The sequence below is a fragment of the Sebastes fasciatus genome, chromosome 9 (assembly GCF_043250625.1).
Source record: "Sebastes fasciatus isolate fSebFas1 chromosome 9, fSebFas1.pri, whole genome shotgun sequence".
NCBI lineage: Eukaryota > Metazoa > Chordata > Actinopteri > Perciformes > Sebastidae > Sebastes > Sebastes fasciatus.
In genome coordinates this window covers 30,238,326-30,259,797 of record NC_133803.1, presented here as the reverse complement: position 1 = coordinate 30,259,797, position 21,472 = coordinate 30,238,326, and the positions used below count along the sequence as shown (strand labels likewise).

The following is a 21,472-nucleotide window of genomic DNA, read 5'->3' as shown; positions in this document are numbered from 1 at the left end:
GAAACTTGAATAAGTCCAGTTGATTGAAGAAGATGTTTTCAAAGCAATATAAAATAGATAATAGAGAGGGAATTATGACCTGTTTTACTTCCTAACACTAGCTCTGAGCAGATTATAATATATAATTAGAACTAGATTTTTTTTAATCAAAGCAAATATTTAAATAAAAATACAATAATTTTCTTTCCTAACAATTTGCATTGTGTTTTTTAGGCCTATAACCACTATTAGATGACAATAACAAAGTAAAAGGATAATATTTTCTATCTTTTTGACAGCTGGAATGAAGCACAACACGGAAGTGAAAGCAGAGCTCTGTTTATTTAAATGTGAAATTGCACTAAAATATTTTGTCCTTAAAATCAATGAATAATAGTGATAGATTATTGTGATCTCAATATTGATTAAAATAATTGTGATTATCATTTTGGCCATAATTGTGCAGCCCTACGTCACACACGCGCCCGTAGCTGCCAGTAGCTTCCAGTAGCTGCCAGTAGCTTCCAGTAGCTGCCAGTAGCTGCCAGTAGCTGCCAGTAGCTGCCAGTAGCTGCCAGTAGCTCCTTACAGGATGCTGATTGGTCCGTTGTCTGGCTTGCTGGCCACAAACACATCACTTGAGAATCCAGCTGCCGTGCAAGGTTATCACAACCTTTTGTGTAGGGATGTAATGATTAGTTGATTAATTGATTAGTTGATTGACTCCCAGAAACCACGAGGGATTCAGTTTGTGGTAATTGTGGAGGTAATTGTATGGGTATTCACTTTTTCCAGCACCTTTTGTTATCTTGCCAGTTTTAAAAATTCAATTTGGAATACAAAATTACCTTGAAGTGACGGCTTCAAAGCAGTCTGATTACACTAACCTAATTTACAAGGCAGCATTGTTGACAGAAGTCGACCGGGCTGTTATCAGAGAGAGACACTCCTGGCCGCCGGGTCGCTCGAGGAACAACGGGGTATTATTGCTACAGGAATGTGGCAGGGAGATTTCAGAAGCTGCTCCTTGGAAATCTGCAGCGCTGAGTTCAGGAGCTCTGAGGAGGTTTATCTTTGGCGTGGTTATTTGAACTTGCTGCTCCCTAAACGGCTACGCAAACATCTTACCTGAAGCAAATGTTTTTATTTCGTAGTGTTGTGTTTTCAAGGTCCTTCATGTCACCAAAGTGAGCAACCACGCTGCGCTGCAGAGGCGACATCAGAGGGTGTTTTTTTCAGACAGATGCAGATTTGACCTTTCACTGCTTGTTTGCTGGAAGTTAAACAAATAGATTACCACCCAGCTTCTCAACAAAGTTTTTTTTTTTTTCATTTGCTTCAACACAGAATCATGTTGTCTGTTATATCTACATGTTTGAGATGAAAGAAGCTGCAACGATTAATCGATTAATTGTCGACTACTAAATTAATCTCCAACTATTTTTATAATCGATTAATGGGTTTGAATAATTTTTTAAAGAGAAAAAAAGTAAAATTTCTCTGATTGAAGGTTCTTAAATGTGATGTTTTCTGGTTTCTTTACTCCTCTATGACAATAAACTCAATATCTTTGAGTTGTGGACAAAACAAGACATTTGAGGACGTCATCTTGGCTTTGGGAAACACTGATCGACATCGACGACTTATCGATTAATCCAAAAAATAATAGACAGATTAATTGACAAAATAATCGTTAGTTGCAGCCCTAAAAGAAAGATGAGAGTTGGTTACATTCTGTCGAAGTGAAATCTATTTTCTTTTTGTACTATCCATCATGAGGTATTAAAATTATATTTTACAGTCATATCTGCCATTAAACCCAAATGCCTGCATTATACTCCGGTTAAATATGCATCTGAAATCTTGAAATAATATATAAATTATTGCAGTGAAAATTCAAATTAAAGTAGAGACTTAAACCTCAACATGTCTAATCAGAATTCTTCTCTTCTCTTCTCTCTGAAGGTTCAACATCATCATTAATCGTCACCTCGCGGTTCTGGTTTGGACGTCAACATGGGTCGCTGGGATCATTCCCTCCTGTCCCCAGCCCTGAGGCTAGCGGTCGTCACGGTGATTCTCCTCGTCGAGCTCCATCCCTCGTTGGCCGGCGCTCCCCCCGAGCAGAGCTTGGGTGGCTCCGTTTCGGTGGTGTCCACTAATAAAACTGAATGCAGTAAGCCTGAGGCGTGCGCAAGGGGGGTGTGCCTCCCTATTTGGGAGCCCCAAAACCCGTCGTTTGGTGACAAAGTGGCCCGGGCAACAGTTTACTTTGTGGCTCTGGTCTACATGTTCCTGGGTGTGTCGATCATCGCGGACCGTTTCATGGCATCAATAGAGGTCATCACGTCTCAGGAAAAGGAGATCACCATCAAGAAACCCAACGGGGAAACCACCACCACCACCGTTCGGATCTGGAACGAGACCGTCTCCAATCTCACCCTCATGGCTCTGGGCTCCTCGGCTCCCGAGATCCTGCTCTCCGTCATAGAGGTCATAGGTCACGGGTTCCACGCCGGCACGCTGGGCCCCTCCACCATCGTGGGCTCTGCGGCGTTCAACATGTTCGTCATCATCGGGCTCTGTGTGTACGTCGTGCCCGACGGCGAGACGAGGAAGGTCAAGCACCTCCGCGTCTTCTTCGTCACAGCCACCTGGAGTATCTTCGCCTACATTTGGCTCTACCTGATCCTGTCCGTGATCTCGCCCGGCGTCGTGCAGGTGTGGGAGGCGCTGCTCACGTTCTTCTTCTTCCCCATCTGCGTGTTGTTCGCCTGGGTGGCTGACCGCCGCCTGCTCTTCTACAAGTATGTGTACAAGCGCTACCGCACTGGCAAGCAGCGTGGCATGATCATCGAGACCGAGGGAGACCGTCCACTTCCTTCCAAGGTACGCTCAGAGGAATTAACATTACTACTTCTAATACTACTACTAATACTTTGTGTGAGTATTACCCCCATTACTGCTGCAGCAGAGCTTCCCACAGCTGCTGGAATGGTAATAGGATTAATTATCCACACAAAGATAAAAGCTTCCTATGACACTGATAAACTTCAGTGACTGTTTTTATCTTTAAGTTTTCCTTTTTATTACAACTTGGGAGTTATTTTTGGGGGTTTGAATGTGAATAACAACTCAGTTGCTGAAATCTATGAATGCTGTAACGTCACTAAAAGAAGTCAGACAGAACAACACATGTAGATAGAAAACAAAGAGAAAACAAAGCCTGATGTTTATGCTGCATTAAAAAGGTTTAAAGTTGAATTATAATTCCTGTTAATTTAATTTTTTTTACCAAGTTGTTGGTGTAAGATTTATTATTTTAATAATACATAACAATTCAATTTGTATAAATAAAAATAAATGAAATGTGACAAATAAATTTGTTACATTTTGTTTTATAAAGTTAGGAAAACAATATTTAAGTCAAGCCTGATGTTGCCTAACACATAAAAGAACAGTGACTACCACACAGTGAGGCATACAGATTATTAATTTAACACTGGTATCGGATCGGTACTCGGTATCGGCCAAAGCCCATGTATCGGTTTCTGTACCGGGACTTAAAAAGTGGGATTGGTGCATCTCTAATGATGATGATGGTGATGATGAGAGCATTAGAAATAATACAAAAATCTAAGTGTAGAATATTTCTAAGCATTTCCAAAGCTAAAATTATTTTCTTCTCTTAGTGTCTAATAAATATCAGTGATGCTCGGAGCTCTCTTTCCCTAAAGACGTATCAGTTAGAGAAGAGCAGACCAGTAGAAATTAATTAAGCCGCCTCATCCAAACATGTAGTGGAAAAAAACAAAAGAGCAGATAAAGCGCTCTGTGCGGGTGGAAGGGAGTTCATGAGTAACGTGTATCTATAATTATCTTTATTACTGAATGGATTTGTGCCAAGGTAAACTGATGCCATGAAGCATATGACCGCAAACACACGCCCAGATACTTTCTAAGTATGGTCACCTTTTAATTTCCTGTTTTGACTATCTGATGCCTCGTGTGACGTCCTATCCACGTATCTGCTGTAATTACATTTTCAGTATTGTGGCGTAGGGGGACATTCACTGCTCGGTTCATTTAGAGCCTCTCAGTGTTTCTGGTGTTACCATTTATCTCATTTAATTATTAAGAATCAGTGTCCCATTAGTACCCGAAGAGCACTTTCATCTCAACTTCTGGTTAAAAGAAATCACTGAATCAAACCCAACAGTGTCCTCGAGGGGAAAGACTAATAATTTAGCAGTTTTAAATTGCGATCGTGCTGCTTAAAGAGCTAAAAGATATTTCATCAATAAAAAAAAACGTCTTTCAATGAATGACAGAAGAAGCTCGTTACTCTGAGAGAGACAAATGGCTGACAAGGTTTTAATAAGTCTAATAAAAGCTGATGCTTGTAGTCACATATACATTTCTTTCATAAAACCAGGCGATGCACCTGTAACCTAGGACAACAACAAACTACATTTTTTACTTTTGTTTGGTTGTTATATGCCATTCTTGGTAAACTCCCAGGCTGTATTCGAAACCTCATACTATACCAGTAGTATGTACTGATTTGGCCAAAATGTAACATGTAGTATGTAGTATGTGAACAAAAGTAAATCTACAGTATGCCAAAAATACCTGGATGTCCTACTGATTTGGAAAAAATCTCCAGTATGCATCAGACCAGTCTACCTCGCCTACTGTACCCCATAATGCAAAGCGCTGGAACGCTACAGGCTACGGTTACAACAACTGCAGCCAAAAAAATGCTTGTTTTTTACATTTTTCGTAACTATTTCATCACTAAACAAAATTTTTGTGGCGAGAAATCAACTGTGTAGATTTTGAATGTTTACAGTTTTACGATATTAAATGTTGAATCGAACATTTGCTCCAACGTTTGCAGCTAGATAGCTGCGCCCGGAGTTGCTACCTCGCCAGCCGGGCGGTCTCGCTCACAGACCACTGTGAGCCGGCTGGAGCTCTCTAGAGTCCGGTCTGTAGACGAGAGGCTTTTATTTCCTTGTTGACGGGTAGTTTGTTTACAAAGTAAACAAACATTGGTCACAAGCAAAAAAAAGTTGCAATAGTGGTACGAGTTAGTTTTTTTTTTTTTTAGAGCTGGTCTAAAGGCTAAAGCCCGGCCTAGCATACTGCTAAATAAATTGCTTTTACTGTTTCATACTACTTACTACTGAGGAACACAGTATGCTCTATATACTGTATACTGCATACTGCGTTCGTCAGTAGTAGGTATGATACAAAATGTGTAATAAACCTCCAACCTGATATCACCAGAAATGGTTTTGCCTTGAGATTTGACATTCTGCTCCAAAGCCTCAAATCACTGATCAAATTTCTTTCCTCTCCGTTTTAAGGTGGACATTGAGATGGACGGGAAGATGCTGAACTCTCATGGTGTCGACTTTCTGGATGGTCCGCTGGGTTTGGATATAGATGAGAAGGATCTGAATGAGGAAGAGACCCGGAGAGACATGGCCAAGATCCTGAAGGAGCTCAAGCAGAAACACCCTGACAAGGAGGTGAGTAACAAAGTCAAAAGGACGTCAGGAAAAAAAAAAAAAACCTTCAGTCACCGCTGCTCCTCTCTGGGTTGTTTTTCCTCGGTGTTGATTTCTCGTATCGGAAATGAACTGAGAAAATAAACTGCAACAGATGACGCAGTTTCTATTCGCTTCCATTATCACAGTGATTATGGTGATGAGTGCAGCTAAGGTCTCATCACAACCTCTCAATTTAATTTGATAATGATGCATCTAAAAACAGAAAATTGCACAGGAAACCGAGCAGGCATCAAATCAATATGTAAATAAAAAGATAAACACAGAGATGCTCCAGTACTGACACTGGTAATTCATATTCTATCTGCCTTCCTGTTCCTGTTGGATAAACATGGAAATGTGCCTTTGTGCCATAGCTGCAGACTCTTATAGTGCCTACTTGTGTCTGCCTGTACAGTACAATAGGATATATAACATCTCTTTGTACAGGATGGTAAAGCTGTAATGGGTGTACCATCTATAGTACTGCATGGATTAGGATTATTAATTTTGGAGATCCTACCTTGATTTAGCCGATTAGCAGCCGATTCGACTGTTATCAGGCTATCAAATAGATGAAGAAGATGTAGTCAGACTCAGTAGTATAGACAGTGTGAAACTCAATAAAAGGCTGGAGGCTGGGAACGATGGATGGGACACAAAACTGGAAAATAGGACTTTCACCAAAGAGACTGGAGTTTGCATCCTGTATGAAACCAACAATGTGTAGTCGTCTTTGTGTTTGTACCCAAAGCATGATGTTTTCCCCCTCAACTTAACTGTATTTTTTTGTTAAGTTGTAGTTTTATTGCCTAAACCTAAATAAATTGTAGTTTTGTTGCCTAAACCTAAATAAATTGTAGTTTTATTGCCTAAACCTAAATAAATTGTAGTTTTGTTGCCTAAACCTAAATAAATTGTAGTTTTATTGCCTAAACCTAAATAAATTGTAGTTTTGTTTCCTAAACCTAACTGTTTTTTATTGCCTAAACCTAAAGAAAAGTTTTTCATTGTGTTCATAACATGACGTTTCATTAAGTTTTACAACATGTTAGAACATAGTAGGCCCCTAATGACCCACACCTATGATGCTTATAGCGACTGATAACGCCTATTTAATGGCCTGATAACAGTCGAATCGGGTGAAACAGTAGGGCTTATAGACGCTGTACAGTGCCAGAAACAGGTTGTGATAACGAAAAGGAAAAAGAAGTCTGAAATTTTGACCCCAGGAGGAAACTGGGAGAGGGCAACGAAAAACGTGAGTCTTCGGAAAATCCGGAGGGTTGGCAAGTATGCATATCATACACAATGACAGAATCGTTAAATGGTGTAAGCTATGGCGGTCCTAGTGTTAAATAAAGTAGGCAACGGCTTCACTCATTGGCAAAGTGTTGATTTAAAAATGGCACCACTAGCCAGCAAGCAGAACCAGGCTTTTTACAATGTTTACTCCTAAGTCTTCATGTATTCACCTGTCTGTAAAAGAATGAGATCATTACCATGTTTATTCAGTGTCTCCGTAATATATCACAAGCAGTGGTTTAGAGCAGAGATTAATCTCTTTACCATAACTATGTTTCAGATATTTAAAACTTTAGTTCGACCCATAAAGGCTCTAAACAGCTCCACTGTTTCTCCAACTAGGAAGTAATGCACCTGATCCTCCTACAGGAGAGGAACACTAGTGGAGTGAGGAAAGCGTGGAAGGGAGGAATAGTGACACAACCTTGGGATGGATCCAGGAACTCAGGGCATTTCTCAGGGATATCTAAGCAGGATGGATGGTTGCGGTCATGGCAGCTTGAAGCTGGATCCTCTTGTTGAAGGAGGACCGCTCTAGTAATGAAATTACCAAGCTGTTCATGTTTCATTTGGCAGGTCATGTACAGCTGTGTAAGGCCTCAAGATAACCTGATACCTTTTCCTCAGTGTAGTTGCAGACAGCGTTGATGGAAACTCTCTGTTGACATATTATAAAAGTACGACTAACTGTCGGATTCACGCGACACACCATTAAATCGTATTCAGCCAGACGAGCTAGATGAAACTCTGTGATTCAGCCAGACAAGCTCAATGTTTAACAATGTTCAAAGACGAAGACGAAGATGCTCCACCAGCAGTCTGGGGTCTAGATTTCTGGTGGTTTAATAGGGGGAGCAACATTTGTCCACTGATCACGTTGGAGAAAACCTTCACACTGTGTTTGTCTGCTCTCTTGTTCTGTCTCACCAGGTGGAACAACTCATTGAGCTTGCCAACTACCAAGTCCTGAGCCAGCAGCAGAAGAGCCGCGCTTTCTACCGATGCCAGGCCACCCGGCTGATGACGGGCGCCGGCAACATCCTGAAGAAACACGCCGCCGACCAGGCGCGAAAAGCCGTCAGCATGCACGAGGTTCGCTCCGACGCCGGCGAAAACGACCCCGTCTCCAAGATCTTTTTCGAGCCCTGTTCTTACCAGTGTCTCGAGAACTGCGGCACGGTGGCGGTGAGCGTGGTGCGACGCGGCGGCGACGTGGGCAAAACGCTTTCTGTGGAGTACCGGACGGAAGACGGCACGGCCAACGCCGGCTCGGACTACGAGTTCACAGAGGGCGTGGTGGTCTTCAAGGCCGGCGAGACGATGAAGGAGATCCGCGTGGGCATCATTGACGATGACATCTTTGAAGAGGATGAAAACTTCCTGATTCACCTTACCAACGTCAAGATGTTGACGCCAGAAGGCGAGGAGCCCGAGGAAGGCGAGTCCGCTAATCACGTGGACACAATGGCGTGTCTCGGCTTACCCGCCACGGCGACCGTCACCATCTTTGACGACGACCACGCCGGTATCTTTACGTTTGAGGAGCCTGTATTCCACGTGAGCGAGAGCGTCGGCGCCATGGAGGTGAAGGTGCTGAGAACGTCAGGGGCTCGCGGCGTGGTCATGCTGCCGTACAAGACGGTGGAGGGAACGGCACGAGGCGGCGGAGAGGACTTCGAAGACATTCACGGCGTCCTGGAATTTCAGAACGACGAGATCTTGTGAGTAATTTTAAATTTGTTCATTTTATTCACGCAGATATTTCTCAGCTTCGCTGTCATTATCTTCTTGTTTTTCTTGATTTATTTTTCACGCTCTGTGTCAGTGTGATGCTGCAAATGTTGTTGCTGATGATGATGTGAGAAAGCGAGGGTGTGAGTGTGATGCGGTGGTCACGACGAGCGGCGAGGCGGACTGCTCATTGGGCACCAAATCAACAATTCCCCACCCTTTGTTTTACCTCGCCTCTACTTTCTACTTTGACTCATTCATTCTCTTCTTTTATCTCCATCAGTCTGCTCATTCCTCTTTGCTTTGGACCGTGTTGTGCTGCTGTTTTAGTATTCTGTGGGTTTTATTAATTTCTGTATTGCTGTACTGTCAGCGCAGGAGGTTAAGCTTGTGAGTTGCAGGAGCCAAGAAGTTGGGAATCTTGGTTATTCTTTGCACGGTTGATAGTTTGAATGTTAAGTAGACAGAATATCAGGACATAGAAATAATTAAATGAGAAGTGTTGAAGTTGCAAGAAGGCAAACCGAGAGGAGCTGCTTGCTGGAAGCAGTACATGAATCCAATAAGCAGCAGGGAGTCAGGGCAAAGCTCTGAAGGAGCATCCATCTAGTCAACTTAATTTGGACACACAAAAGGCTTTTAAAAATAAATGCCATGTTGCCCTTTTAGGTGGCTTTTATACTGTGAGAACATCCCAGAGCAACCACTCACGCAGCCGGCGTCCTCTTGTTTTGTATGAAAAGAACTTGAAACTCCATTTAAGGATCCCCCGCTGTGAAATGCCGCAGCAACGGTTCAAAGCTCTTCTCAGCCAGCCGCAGAGGCCTCATTATCTGATGGTGACTCACGGCGAGGTCCGTGATTGCTGTTTGACCACGTTTCAGGAGGCCCTCTTAACCACAGCGGTGATTCCGCTTGCAGCCGGCGACTGTACTCGACATCCTGACCCCAGTCACAGTGGGGGGGGTATCGGCTCCAGCTATCGGCCAAATGTTTGTACAATGCTGACGTCTTTGGATCCAAACCAAACCTTGTTTCAAAGTCCTTGTTTGTTCTTTGAATATTTTATCGTGAAAACTACAGCTGTGAACACATATTTGTGTGAGTTTCATCATTACTGGACAGTGGTTGGTAATATAAGAGTCAAATGTTGACTCATTAGTTGACTCAGATGTTGACTCAGATGTTGACGGTGCTGCAGACTTGATGAGAAATAAATAACAGCATCAGGTGAATGCTGATGTTGTACTTAGAATGCATTCTTGTATGTTAAAGTGCCTCGACTGTGTTGATGGTAAATTGAAGCTTTTAAGCTCACAGTATCATCACTTTACCCATCAGCCCAGTCTCACAGCAAAGCATGTAATAAACCCATAAGTCCACCGGAAGAAGGCATGTCAGTGTCACATTTTGCCTCGATGAGACGTGAATATTACACGCCTGCATGAAGGTGCAGTGTTATGAAGTGACGGTTATCATGTGACGTTTGTTCCGAGCTAGTGACGTAGTATAAGTAAGGGATAATGTACAGCGAGCCGGTCATTGTTGTGAAAGAATCCTCAACACATTATTCCGCTTATTACCAGGCTACTTACTGAAGAAATCAATATTTTGACACAAAAACGGTCCGCCAGAGTCCGACATCAGAGCTTCGCCCATAGGAACAGTCTGTTATAGAGAAAATACAGACGGCAGAACGCCGTGATTGACCAATCAGAATCGAGTATTCAACACAGCCGTGTAATAAAAAGTTAGAAAGACCACTTATGGTGGACTTTTAGTTTTCAGTCCACTGTTTGAGACCAGTGTTTTCTTCTGTAAGTTACGTTAATGACGTTTGTCACGTTTTGTAGTGTCATTTTTTGACGTTACATCATTTCCGTACGTGTTTTACTTAGTTTACGTATTTATTTTAAGCCCAACCGTGACGTTTTCCCTTACCCTAACTAAGTGGTTTTCTTGCCTGATCCTCAGTCTGTTGCTTTGTTTCCCCCTGCTGGTACTGCACGTATAATGTTCACATTTCTGCGAGGCAAAACGTGACACAATATCCTCTGGTGGACAGGTGGGTCTATTACACGCTTTGGCGTGATTGTGCACAAAGGCTCTGTTGTAATTGCATTTTAAATGGATGCATCAGTGCAAAATGTACTCTTCTTATAGGTTCATGTTGTCAATATGAATACATTTCTGTGGTTCATCGTCAGTTTTAGGACATCTCAGTTTAACATTGTCTGATTTTCTTTGATGATAATCACAGTTTCAGATGGGTTTGTTGACTGCTGTTGATTTGAATCTTGTGTATTTATCGACCACCATCACCATCAAATGGACGCCTGCGTTGAAGCTGTTTTCAACCTGCTGTTTTGACACATGTACACAGGTACATGCACACATTTAACACTCAATACACACACTCGATGTTCTCACAATGAGAGGTGAAATTGCTGTTTTTCTCAAAACACTCGACGGGTGCAAAATGATTGTTTTCTGTTCTAATGCTCAGTACGGTGGGCTACCGGTCTCTCTCCCACTCAGGCAGCAGGGTGGGCGTGTTCACAATGTCACCACAAATTACTGTTTGCAGTAAAGCCTTCTCGCCGTGGCCTCGTCCTGTTTGGGCTTGTAGCTTTAGTTAGAATACAATGAACTCCACAGCTTCCAACAGTCGTGTGGCTTTGAGAACGCCCTGGACTGTTTCATTATCACAGAACACTGGCTAAATGAATATCTTTTGAAGGCACGTCTGAGGTTGAGAACTGCTGCTGCTGTGAAGCTGATTGAGATACTGAATGTGATAGGGACTTTATAAATAAACTAGACTTGGGAGGAGATGCAGAGCTTTTTTCTAGCTGGAAGGCATCAGTTGTTAGATGCAGTGGTTGGCCTTGGAAACCAAAAGTTTGCTTACAGAGCTTGTTTGACATTGTTCAGATTGTTTGCGAGGACGGAGGGTTGTACTGACATGATGAATGAACGGGAGAGACGCTGTGTTAGTAACAGTAGTGTAAAACTTTCTCTCCGTGTGTCTCCCTTTCTTCTGTTTCTGGTCAGATTTGAAGCAGATGTCTGCAGGGCTGGCTTTTTCAGCTTGCGGCGGACTGCATAGTTTCCATAGCTTACAGCTCTTACAGCCAGGCCTAAGTGGGTTTTAATAACACTTTGTCCAAATCAAATGATGGACCGTCCTTCCGGGCTATCGCGGTAACTTACTGTGTGTGTATTCTTGTGTGTTTACGTGTGTGTGTCTCCCAGGGGGAAAGACCCAGAGGTGGATCAGACTGACTGTAAACTGTAGTAATATAGTGCCTGAAGTGGAAAGCATTCTGATTGTGGCTCCATGAGGCCATTTTGTAACCAGAAAATCACGTTTGATTAACACACTTAATCTCTAACTGCCCCTCGAAATCATCTCTTTTGATATGATCTTTAATAGTTTAAAACAGTCGCCATTACATAAATAGTATAGTAGCGTAATGAGTGATATTAAAGGACCATGGTGGTATTTTTTTAGCCTACAAATCACAAATACTGTAACATTACTGCTGAACATTTTCTAAAGCTAGTTGGATAACTGGAAAATCCTTTAATATGTCAAATGATACATGTTGGTTTCCAAGCTTTAGAGGCATACAGTAGGTCAGCAGGTTTGGGCTTGTTTGGGCTTGTAGCTTTAGTTAGAATACAACGAACTCCACAGCTTCCAGCAGTCGTGCGGCTTTGAGAACGCCCTGGACTGTTTCATTATCACAGAACACTGGCCAAATGAATATCTTTTGAAGGCACGTCTGAAGTTGAGAACTGCTGCTGCTGTAAAGCTGATTGAGATACTGAATGTGATAGGGACTTTATAAATAAACTAGACTTACCAGTTGGTTCAGATCTGCAGCTCGGGAGGAGATGTAGAGTTTTTTTTCTAGCTGGAAGGCATCAGTTGTTAGATACAGTAGTTGGCCTTGGAAACCAAAAGTTTGCTTACAGAGCTTGTTTGGAATTGTTCAGATTGTTTACGAGGACGGAGGGTTGTACTGACATGATGAATGAACGGGAGAGACGCTGTGTTAGTAACAGTAATGTAAAACTTTCTCTCCGTGTGTCTCCCTTTCTTCTTTTTTTGGTTAGATTAAAACTAAACGGCGTATGAATGACACGGTAATTCACAAGTCATTTCACATGCAGTGAGAATGCATTTCTGACTTTTGGTATGGCGTGGCGGGAGGGGAGGCGGATGGGAACAACAAACGCAGGACTTTCAACCAGGAGACTGATGTTCGAGACTGATGTTTCCAAAGTGTTGTTGAGTTATTTTGAAGCTACATAAGTGACGTTTATGACATGTATTTTCTGTACTTCTGTATTCAATTGTACTTAATTTACATACTAATTTTAAGCCCAACCATGAAGTTTTTCCTAAACCTAACTTAGTGATTTTGTTGCCTAAACCTAATTGCAGCTATAACCGTAGTGTTGTTGCGTGGCGTAAAAATGACATGAGTAAAGAGGCGAACAAATGAGACTAAACATGCACTGATCCCACTTTTGAAGTCCCCGTACCGATACAGATACCTGAGCTTTGGGTATCGGCCGATACAGAGTACAGATCCGATACCAGTGATTAATTAATAAGCTGTACGCCTCACGGTGTGGAAGTCACTGTTCTTTTATGTGTAAGGCAACATCAGGCTTGACTTAAACACTGTTTTCTCAACTTTATAAAACAAAATGTAACAAATAGTAAAAAAAAATTTTTTTTTTTACACAAATTTAATTTGTATTTATTATTAAAAATAATAAATCTTACACCAACATCTTAGTAAAACAATCTAAATGAACAGGAATTACAATTCAAGTGTGAACCTTTTTAATCGCAGCAAAAAATTGGTCAAAACTTAAAAATTGAAATTTCAGTATATAATGTATGTAGCATATAAACATAAAATAGAATTGTATAGATTGGATCCATTGTCACCGATAACCCAATCCAGCTATTTGAGTCAGTATCGGCCGGTATTGTATCGGTGCATCCCTAAATGAGACTTGATTAGCCTAAAATGCGTCCTCATTACACGCGGACTGTCCTTGTAATGTCGTGCTATTTATTCGCCTTCCCATGAGATCAGGTTAGTAGGTAGGAAGTAGGAAAATGCCAGGCTGTAATTTGTCTTCCAGGTAAAGTGTCACACCTTTTTAATGTGATGCAAGTTAAAAAATAGCTGCTGTGGATGTTACGGCCGTGAACATGGTTGTGCTGTTGACATAAATTGCAAGCTCAGTAAGCAAACCTTTAGGACACAGAGGACAAGAATATTCACTAGACGTACTGCCACATGCCTGGGTATTTATAGCCTGAAGACATTTGCAGCACTTCTCCCAAGATAGGCTTTTTTTTTTTTTTTTTAGAAGATGTGCATTCCACATAGAAATATACAGTACATGTCATCAATGAGCCGCCGGGGCCCTGACTGCGTCCCTACAGGGAACAGCAGAGGACGTTTTTGCTGCAAGAAAAAAAAAAGAATTACAAAATAGCTGATCTAAATAGGATTGCCTCCAGGCTAATCCTACCCTGATTCTGTTTCTCTGATGGAGAGAGGAAGACGGATGGAGAGATGGAGGGAGGGTGCAGGCAGATAAATGAATGGAGGCAGAGAGAGGAGGGAGGGAGGGAGAAAAGTTTGAAACCCTCTTAAAGTTTTGTACTTTTCCACACGTTGTTTTCCGTTGTACTTTCTCCTCTATGGCCTCACATTTCTCTTTCTCGCTGTCCGTGAGAGGCCCGATGTAATTTGTCTCGGGAATAGTGTGTGAGGGCTTGTCTGGTGTGTTCTCTGAAAGATGGAGAGGTGTGTGGTTGTGTGTGTCTGTGAGATGGAGAGGGTGAGAGAAATAGGGAGCACACACAGACAACCCCACAGCACTCAGCAGTGCCAAATTATCTCCGTATCTGTCTTCAACGCAGTGTGTCGCAGAAAATACCAGCTCAGGCCTGCATGTTTGTATGTGTGTGTGTGTGTGTGTGTGTGTGTGTGTACGTACTCTGCTGTCCACCTTGTGCTTTAATGCACCAATACAAATGCCAGGTTGTTGACAGGCCTATCTACCGGCACTACAGCTACTAGTACTCCTGCTACTGTGATTGCAGACTCCACTGCCATTATTAGTACCACTGCTATTGCTACTGATACTCCTACAGCTGCATCTACTACTGCATCACTAACTGATAAAATGAATTCAAACGACTCTTCTATCAGTAATTGATTATGCCATAATCATTATGGTGATATTTCATATATGCATGCAAGTTCATCTAAACTTTTTTATAAGCATGCACAGTTTTAAAAACAGGATTAAGGATTATTTGAGCACTGAATTTACTTGTCCTGACACTGAATGATTTGATTTGTTTTAAGGATGTTATTTGTGTTTTTATTTGGTGCTTCCATCTAGGCCATTGCAAATGAGATTGGAAATCTCAATGGGATTATCCTGGCTAAATAAAGTTTAAAACAAATTGAAAAACTGCAACCATTGTAAGTGATATTATTACTATTAGTGCTACCAACTACTACGCTACGTACTTTTCTAAAAGCACTAACAACTGCAAAAATCTCAATCTTAACAAGTCGTGTAGTATTTTCTTCACCTGGCTCAAATACAAACTGATTTGTGGGAAGTGGCACTTGTCAGCCGTCTTGAAATGACGGCTGTCCAAAACAACTGTCTAGTAGACATCCCCAGAGAACAGTGAGTGAAGTGAAAATTGCAGGCTGGCTTTGTGAGGTCAGAATCGACTATAATTTTAAAATAATTGCAGCGCTAGAAACGACTCAAACAAGGGAAACTGCGTTGGAAATAGTGAAATTATGTCAAATTATCTCTGTGTCTGTCTTCAGTGCAGCGTCACAGAAAAAACAGCTCAGTCCAGCACTGAAGGTTGTTTTCCTTTCAGAAGAAATCAAGTTTTAAGGCTCAATATTAGACTTCAGTAGACATTGTTTGTTGCTCATCTGTTGCATGCATCCACTACAAGCTAGTACCTACATACCTGTCACATGATTGAACAGTTTTATCCAGAGCACCTTCCAGCACTCTAAGTGGCTCTATTTTTATGACGGATGGTCCTGATGGAATTACCAGACCACTTAATACAAAATAGGTCAGCAATTCAACTTTTTGTTCCATAGCTGTTGCATTTGAAACAGTATTTTTAGACCGAGACAAGGACAGCCAGGTTTAATACCTCCAGTGGCATGTCAGTCTATACAATGAACCCACACTGTTTGGTTCCTTTATAGTTATCAATGAGGCACCGTTTCCACAGAAACAAGCACTTGTTTCACACATTACGCCGAATTTACACCAATAAATTTAATTTTTCTGCGGTCGGGAGGCGTGTTCATGTGTCACAGGAGTCACAGGTTCTGTTTCTGATTGGCTGCCGGTCCTCTCTGGCTGCAATTCGCCTTAAACTTTTCCCAGTTTGGCCACACTTTGTCGCAGATTTCAACGGCCGCAGCTCGCTGAACTCGGGAGCAGCCGCCGCAGCTTTTCACAGACATTGCAGGGCACCTCGCCGCTGCTCTGCTGTGAATTTGGCATTAAGATCAAAAGAGTTCAGAAAACAGAGCGAGCAGGTGGATGCACACACATTTATACACTCCCGTCCTTGCATGCTACACACACTGTATACACACACTCATGCAGAAACACAACACAAACCAGAACACACGTGCACTCGTTTTGCTATAGCTTGGTTTTGACCCTGTGAGGTCGTAAATACATGGATCGCACACTCAAATACACACACTCACACAAACATGGAGCCAATTATGGAATTTCCATAAACAGGCAGCCAGTGGAGAAACATGGTACAGTCGAGAATCAAATTAGTTTCCCTCCTACACACGCACACGCACACGCACACGCACACACACACACACACACACACACACACACACACACACACACACACACACGCACACACACACACACACACACACACACACAGAGCAGACTAGGACTTCACACTCCAGTAACCAGCACAGATTGGCCCTTTTAGATATATGCTTCGGGAAAGCTACAAGAACGTGGGTTGTGTGTACGTGGTGTACGTGCAATCATACATACTTTTGCATATGAGCGTGTATGTATGTGCTTTTTAAAAATATAGTAATTGTTAGGACTGAGACGATTCACCTACTGTATCTCCCGATTCAATACTATCACGATACTTGGGTGCCGATTCGATATGTATTGCGATTTTTAAGTATTGCGATTTGATATTACGATTTATTGCAATTTTTGTTAACTTTTAAAACACTAGACCATGAGAAAATATCTTAATTAATACTATTATTATACTATTATTATTTTTATTTGTTTTCAGCAACCCAAAAAATCAAAGAATAAAGACATTTCTTTCACAAATTAGTGGTATTTTCTTTTTAATTTATAAGGGACATGTAATGTTTTATACTTCTGGTGAATATAATCCAATCAATCTTATTTTCATATATGTATTTTTATATACAGTTCCCTTTGTTAACAGCTTATTTTGAAAAACGGATGTAGTCACACGTGTATACTTCCTCTAACTCCTCCAAGTCCATCTCTAGCTCTCCCGTCAGCTCCGTTCTCTATATACATCCATAGTCGACTCCATCGGGGCCGTTTGAATGCATTTAACATACATGTCAGTATGCGGGTGCTCTACAGTTGTAGCTTTGACCAATTTGACCGTGGAGATGAGAGTGACGGCCGGCTTGACCGAACGTTACCGCAATACGATAACGTTTCCTGTCCATGACAGAGTTAGCATGCAGCTTTAGCCGTGATGTCTAGCTCTGCTTTTCCTGCAATGTGTGAAACCCAAAGTGTTTCCATAGTTTACTTGATGTGTAGTGTTTACCACGTTGGATTTAACATGTGACGATGAAGGTCGTATCCACGCGGACTCGCCGATGTTTTCTACTTTTTCGTTTCGGCTTGTGGCGGCCGGCTGTTTTTATCTTCATGGATATGACGTCACGTTACTCAGACTACAACAATAAAAGCGGTTCCTTCTACCTCTGCATAGACTCAAATGAAGCAAATATTTAGATTCTGGCATTAAAAATCTATTTCAAAATCGCGATACATGGTCGAATAAATTTTTTTCCCCACTCCTAGTAATTGTGCAGATAGAAGTGGATTTTCATTGGTTGGAGCTCTGAAATGGAATTGTGTTTGAAAGACCGTTGGACACAGTCGCCTCGAGTCCGACATCATAACGGTGTAGAGTGAGGTGGTTTCAGACGCCGTTTGACCACACGATGAGCATATTGGAAGACTTTTTAAATAGTAAATTTCAATCACACACAATGTTAAAATGTCTCCAGTTGTTTGATATAATTGTGTGGATTCATTCTAATATGAACAGGCCTTTAAACATGCACACAGGAAACGAATAATCACTCGAGCCAACACTCTTGTGTACACTCAGATACTCCTTCACTCACTCCTATCAGCGAGGCATTAGATGGTAATGAGCCATGATGAGGTTTGTAGGTCACACGACGCACACACACACACACACACACCCCATCCTTCTGTGACAGCACTAGCATTAGTAAAAAAGCACAGAATTAATTAGCAGAGGAAGATAACAAGTGCTGTGGGGAGAGCCACGTTCCTGTTTTATGTTGTAAAAGGACGGATGATTAAAACAGTGTGTGTGTGTGTGTGTGTGTGTGTGTGTGTGTGTGTGTGTGTGTGTGTGTGTGTGTGTTGGCCATGACCGTGTAGCGTCTTTGATTTGCATTAGTTTTAATAAATTCTTCTGTGGCGCTGAACAACGAAGCAAACTGTAAAACAATATATCTGCCTGAAGCTTTTCCCCCCACATCTACGCTCCATCAACAGACACTCAGAGAGGTTGTGCCTTATGAGGTGTGAAAGGTGTGTTCTCATGTTACGGAGTATATGGTAATAATAACACCTCTCTTGGCAGAAGACCCACACCTGTTACTGTGTGTGTGTGTCTCTGTGTGTGTGTGTGTGTTTGCACGGGCTTGTAGTGCATGAACGCATCCATGTGCTTAAATGATTACTACACTGACAGAAAAATGAATCAGCCATAACTCTGATTATTAGTAAACTTCTTTACATTAATATAATGGAGAAGGAGAGGAGAGGAAGTTGTGTTGCTCTGGCTCTACCTATTTGGTGTGGAGAGGAGGTCGTGTTGCTCTGGCTCTATCTGTTTGGCGACGCCGGAAAGCTGCTTGACATCCTCCTGGATCCACCTTCTCACATATGTTCACATTATACATATTATTTTTTTGTCATATGGATTGTCTATGTTGTATTTTCATTATGTTGTTACTCTGTACACACGACATCTATTGCACGTCTGTCCATCCTGGAAGGGGGATCCCTCCTCTGTTGCTCTTCCTGAGGTTTCTAACATTTTTCTCCCTGTTGAAAGGGTTTTTTTTGGTTAAGTTTTTCCGATGAGAGGGTCGTACTGTAAAGGACGGAGGGTGTCGTGTCCTGTACAGTTTGTAAAGCCCCCTGAGGCAAATTTGTGATTTGTGATTTTGGGTTGTACACATAAAATTGACTTGACTTGACTATAATTTCCTGGTAACTGCTTAACAAATGCTCAGATGTTCTTACTATGAACTTCATGTGTTTTTGGACGACATACATAATTAACTGATTGAAAAGATCTAAATAGAGTCCTAGCAGTCCTGTTAAACCACTAGGTAATGAGAAAGTGGTAAACGTGGTAGCAACATGTGAGAGAGGAGAGAAAGTAGTGACATCATGTCTTGGCATTTTCTCACCACCCTTTCCGTGGAAGTCAGCTTTTATCTCGGGCAGGCTGCCACAATTTTTTCTCCTGAAGGAGAGCGCAATCAATGTTTCAAAATGTCTTTTCAAGATCATTAAGTAGGCCATTTGTTTGTGTATTTATTCACTGCGTACAACGCCAAATTGGTGCGGGCCTATTGCTCAAACATGAGAAAAAAATATTTGCCCTTCACTTTAAATGGATACTTCCATAGAGAATAATGAAATGTGCCATTTTTCAGTCGTACCGCATGATTGCTTGAGTGTGAAAATTAGCCTATTCAGTCTTTTTTACTACAGTGAATAACAATAAAAGGAGGGAAGAGAGAGAGAGAAAGAGACAGAAGAGAAGGGAGGGAGGGAGGGCAGGTCAGCAGCTTGACAAATGAGCCCTAACCAGCTGCCTCCACAAAACACCATCGCCTTGGCAACCGCTGGGATGGAGCGAGAGAGAGAGAGAGAGAAGGGATGCAGAGTGATAAAAGACATGAGAGGGAGAAAGAGGGATGGAGAAATATATAGACTTAGAGAGACCAGATGGGAAACTCTATTTTCTGGTTATTTGTTCGTATTGCTGCCAGATGTGTTCTCTCATTGTCTTAATTGTTCAGATTTATTGATTTTGAGCCATCAGTGCAAACAACAGAGTCGTTTTGCAGTAATGAAATGAGAAGGCTTATTACTGCCGAGCAGCGGCCAGATGCAATGTCACAGTTTGATATCAATGACTTTGCATTTTATTAGCGAGACGTCACCGTGTTGCCCACACTCACACACCCACACTCTGTGATTTACAGGTACAAAAACATCACACTAACTTCCTCCAAACACCTCCCATCTGACAACTCTCGCTGATTTTAATAACGGCTTCCTGATCACAGCTGTGCCATTCAGCTGCTTGAAGACGGGGTCATCCCCATTATACAGCCACGCCCGTTTCTCAGTGACGGCTCGGTTTACAATTCCTCCGCACCGCTCGGGAATCCAGCGCCTGAAACAAGTACAGGCTGTTGAACCGGCTAAGGCGTGATTCTTTTCTTCTTCCTGACAGCAGACTTTGTAGCTGTGAGCTGTGGATGTTGCTCACTAAAGGCTCACAGAGAGGAAGGTGGGGCTGCTGGAAACAAAGCAGGGGATATAAATCTCTGTCAGGTGTTCAAACGGAGGACAAAAGGCGGATCGGCCCGCGTGCGCTCACACAAACATATAAATGTCTTTTTTTACAGTCAAAGCTTTTATTGTGAAAATCCAAGAGATAAGGTTTTATCTCACATCAGAAGAAGTTTGTCTTAAAAGATTATTCCCTAAAACAATGCGGCAAGTGGTTTCTTGCTGTGAGGAGCAAAAGTTGAGGATTGACTCGCTTTGCTTCATGTTACGTGACCAGAATCAGTGATTACTTTCCCTGGAGCGGCGTCCAATCCACACAGCTTTTGCTATTATTCATTATTGGGCTTTAACCACAAAGTTGTAATTAATAAAAAAATATTTATTTGATTTTATTATTACCTTATTACTAGGTCATATGCTAAAATATCACCTTTTTTGTAAACTATTAACTTTTTTGTCAGTGTGACAGAACAAAAAGGTGACACACAGAGGTGTAGTGAAATATACAGACATGAATGAACACAAGACGTATGAAATAGACATTATGATTAGAATATGGTACAGATCTTTAATTAACATTTTAAGTGGGAGTATTGTAAGTGTTTGTGTGCATGTTTGAAAGTGTGTCATCTATTCATATATGAATAACTGTGACCAGGGGAATGTGCAGGTGACCGAAAAAAAAGGTAAGTAAATAAATATATAAATAGATAAATAAATAAATAAATAAATGAATAAATGAATGAATGAATAAATAAATGGTAATAATGTTGATAAGTAACTTCAGTAGGTACCTAAATAAATATTAGTAGTAATAATAACAATAATAATGAACAAATAAAAATAAATAATAATAATAAAAATAGAAAATAATAATAACAATAATTAAAATAAATAATAATACAAATAATAATAATACAAATATATAATACTAATATAAATTATTAATAGTAATACTA

General features: G+C 41.4%; 1 protein-coding gene across 2 annotated transcripts in view; it reads left to right on the top strand.

The window, feature by feature from the left end:
* Positions 1-21,472, top strand: part of LOC141774474 (sodium/calcium exchanger 1-like) — a 173,436-nt gene that overhangs the window by 15,071 nt on the left and 136,893 nt on the right. For both annotated transcript variants that reach the window (XM_074647167.1, XM_074647168.1), the window contains exons 2-4: positions 1,945-2,868; positions 5,352-5,516; positions 7,770-8,560. In XM_074647167.1, coding sequence (XP_074503268.1) covers positions 1,996-2,868; positions 5,352-5,516; positions 7,770-8,560 — 1,829 coding nt within the window. In that variant the 5' untranslated portion in view covers positions 1,945-1,995. The remainder of the gene's footprint in view (positions 1-1,944; positions 2,869-5,351; positions 5,517-7,769; positions 8,561-21,472) is intronic.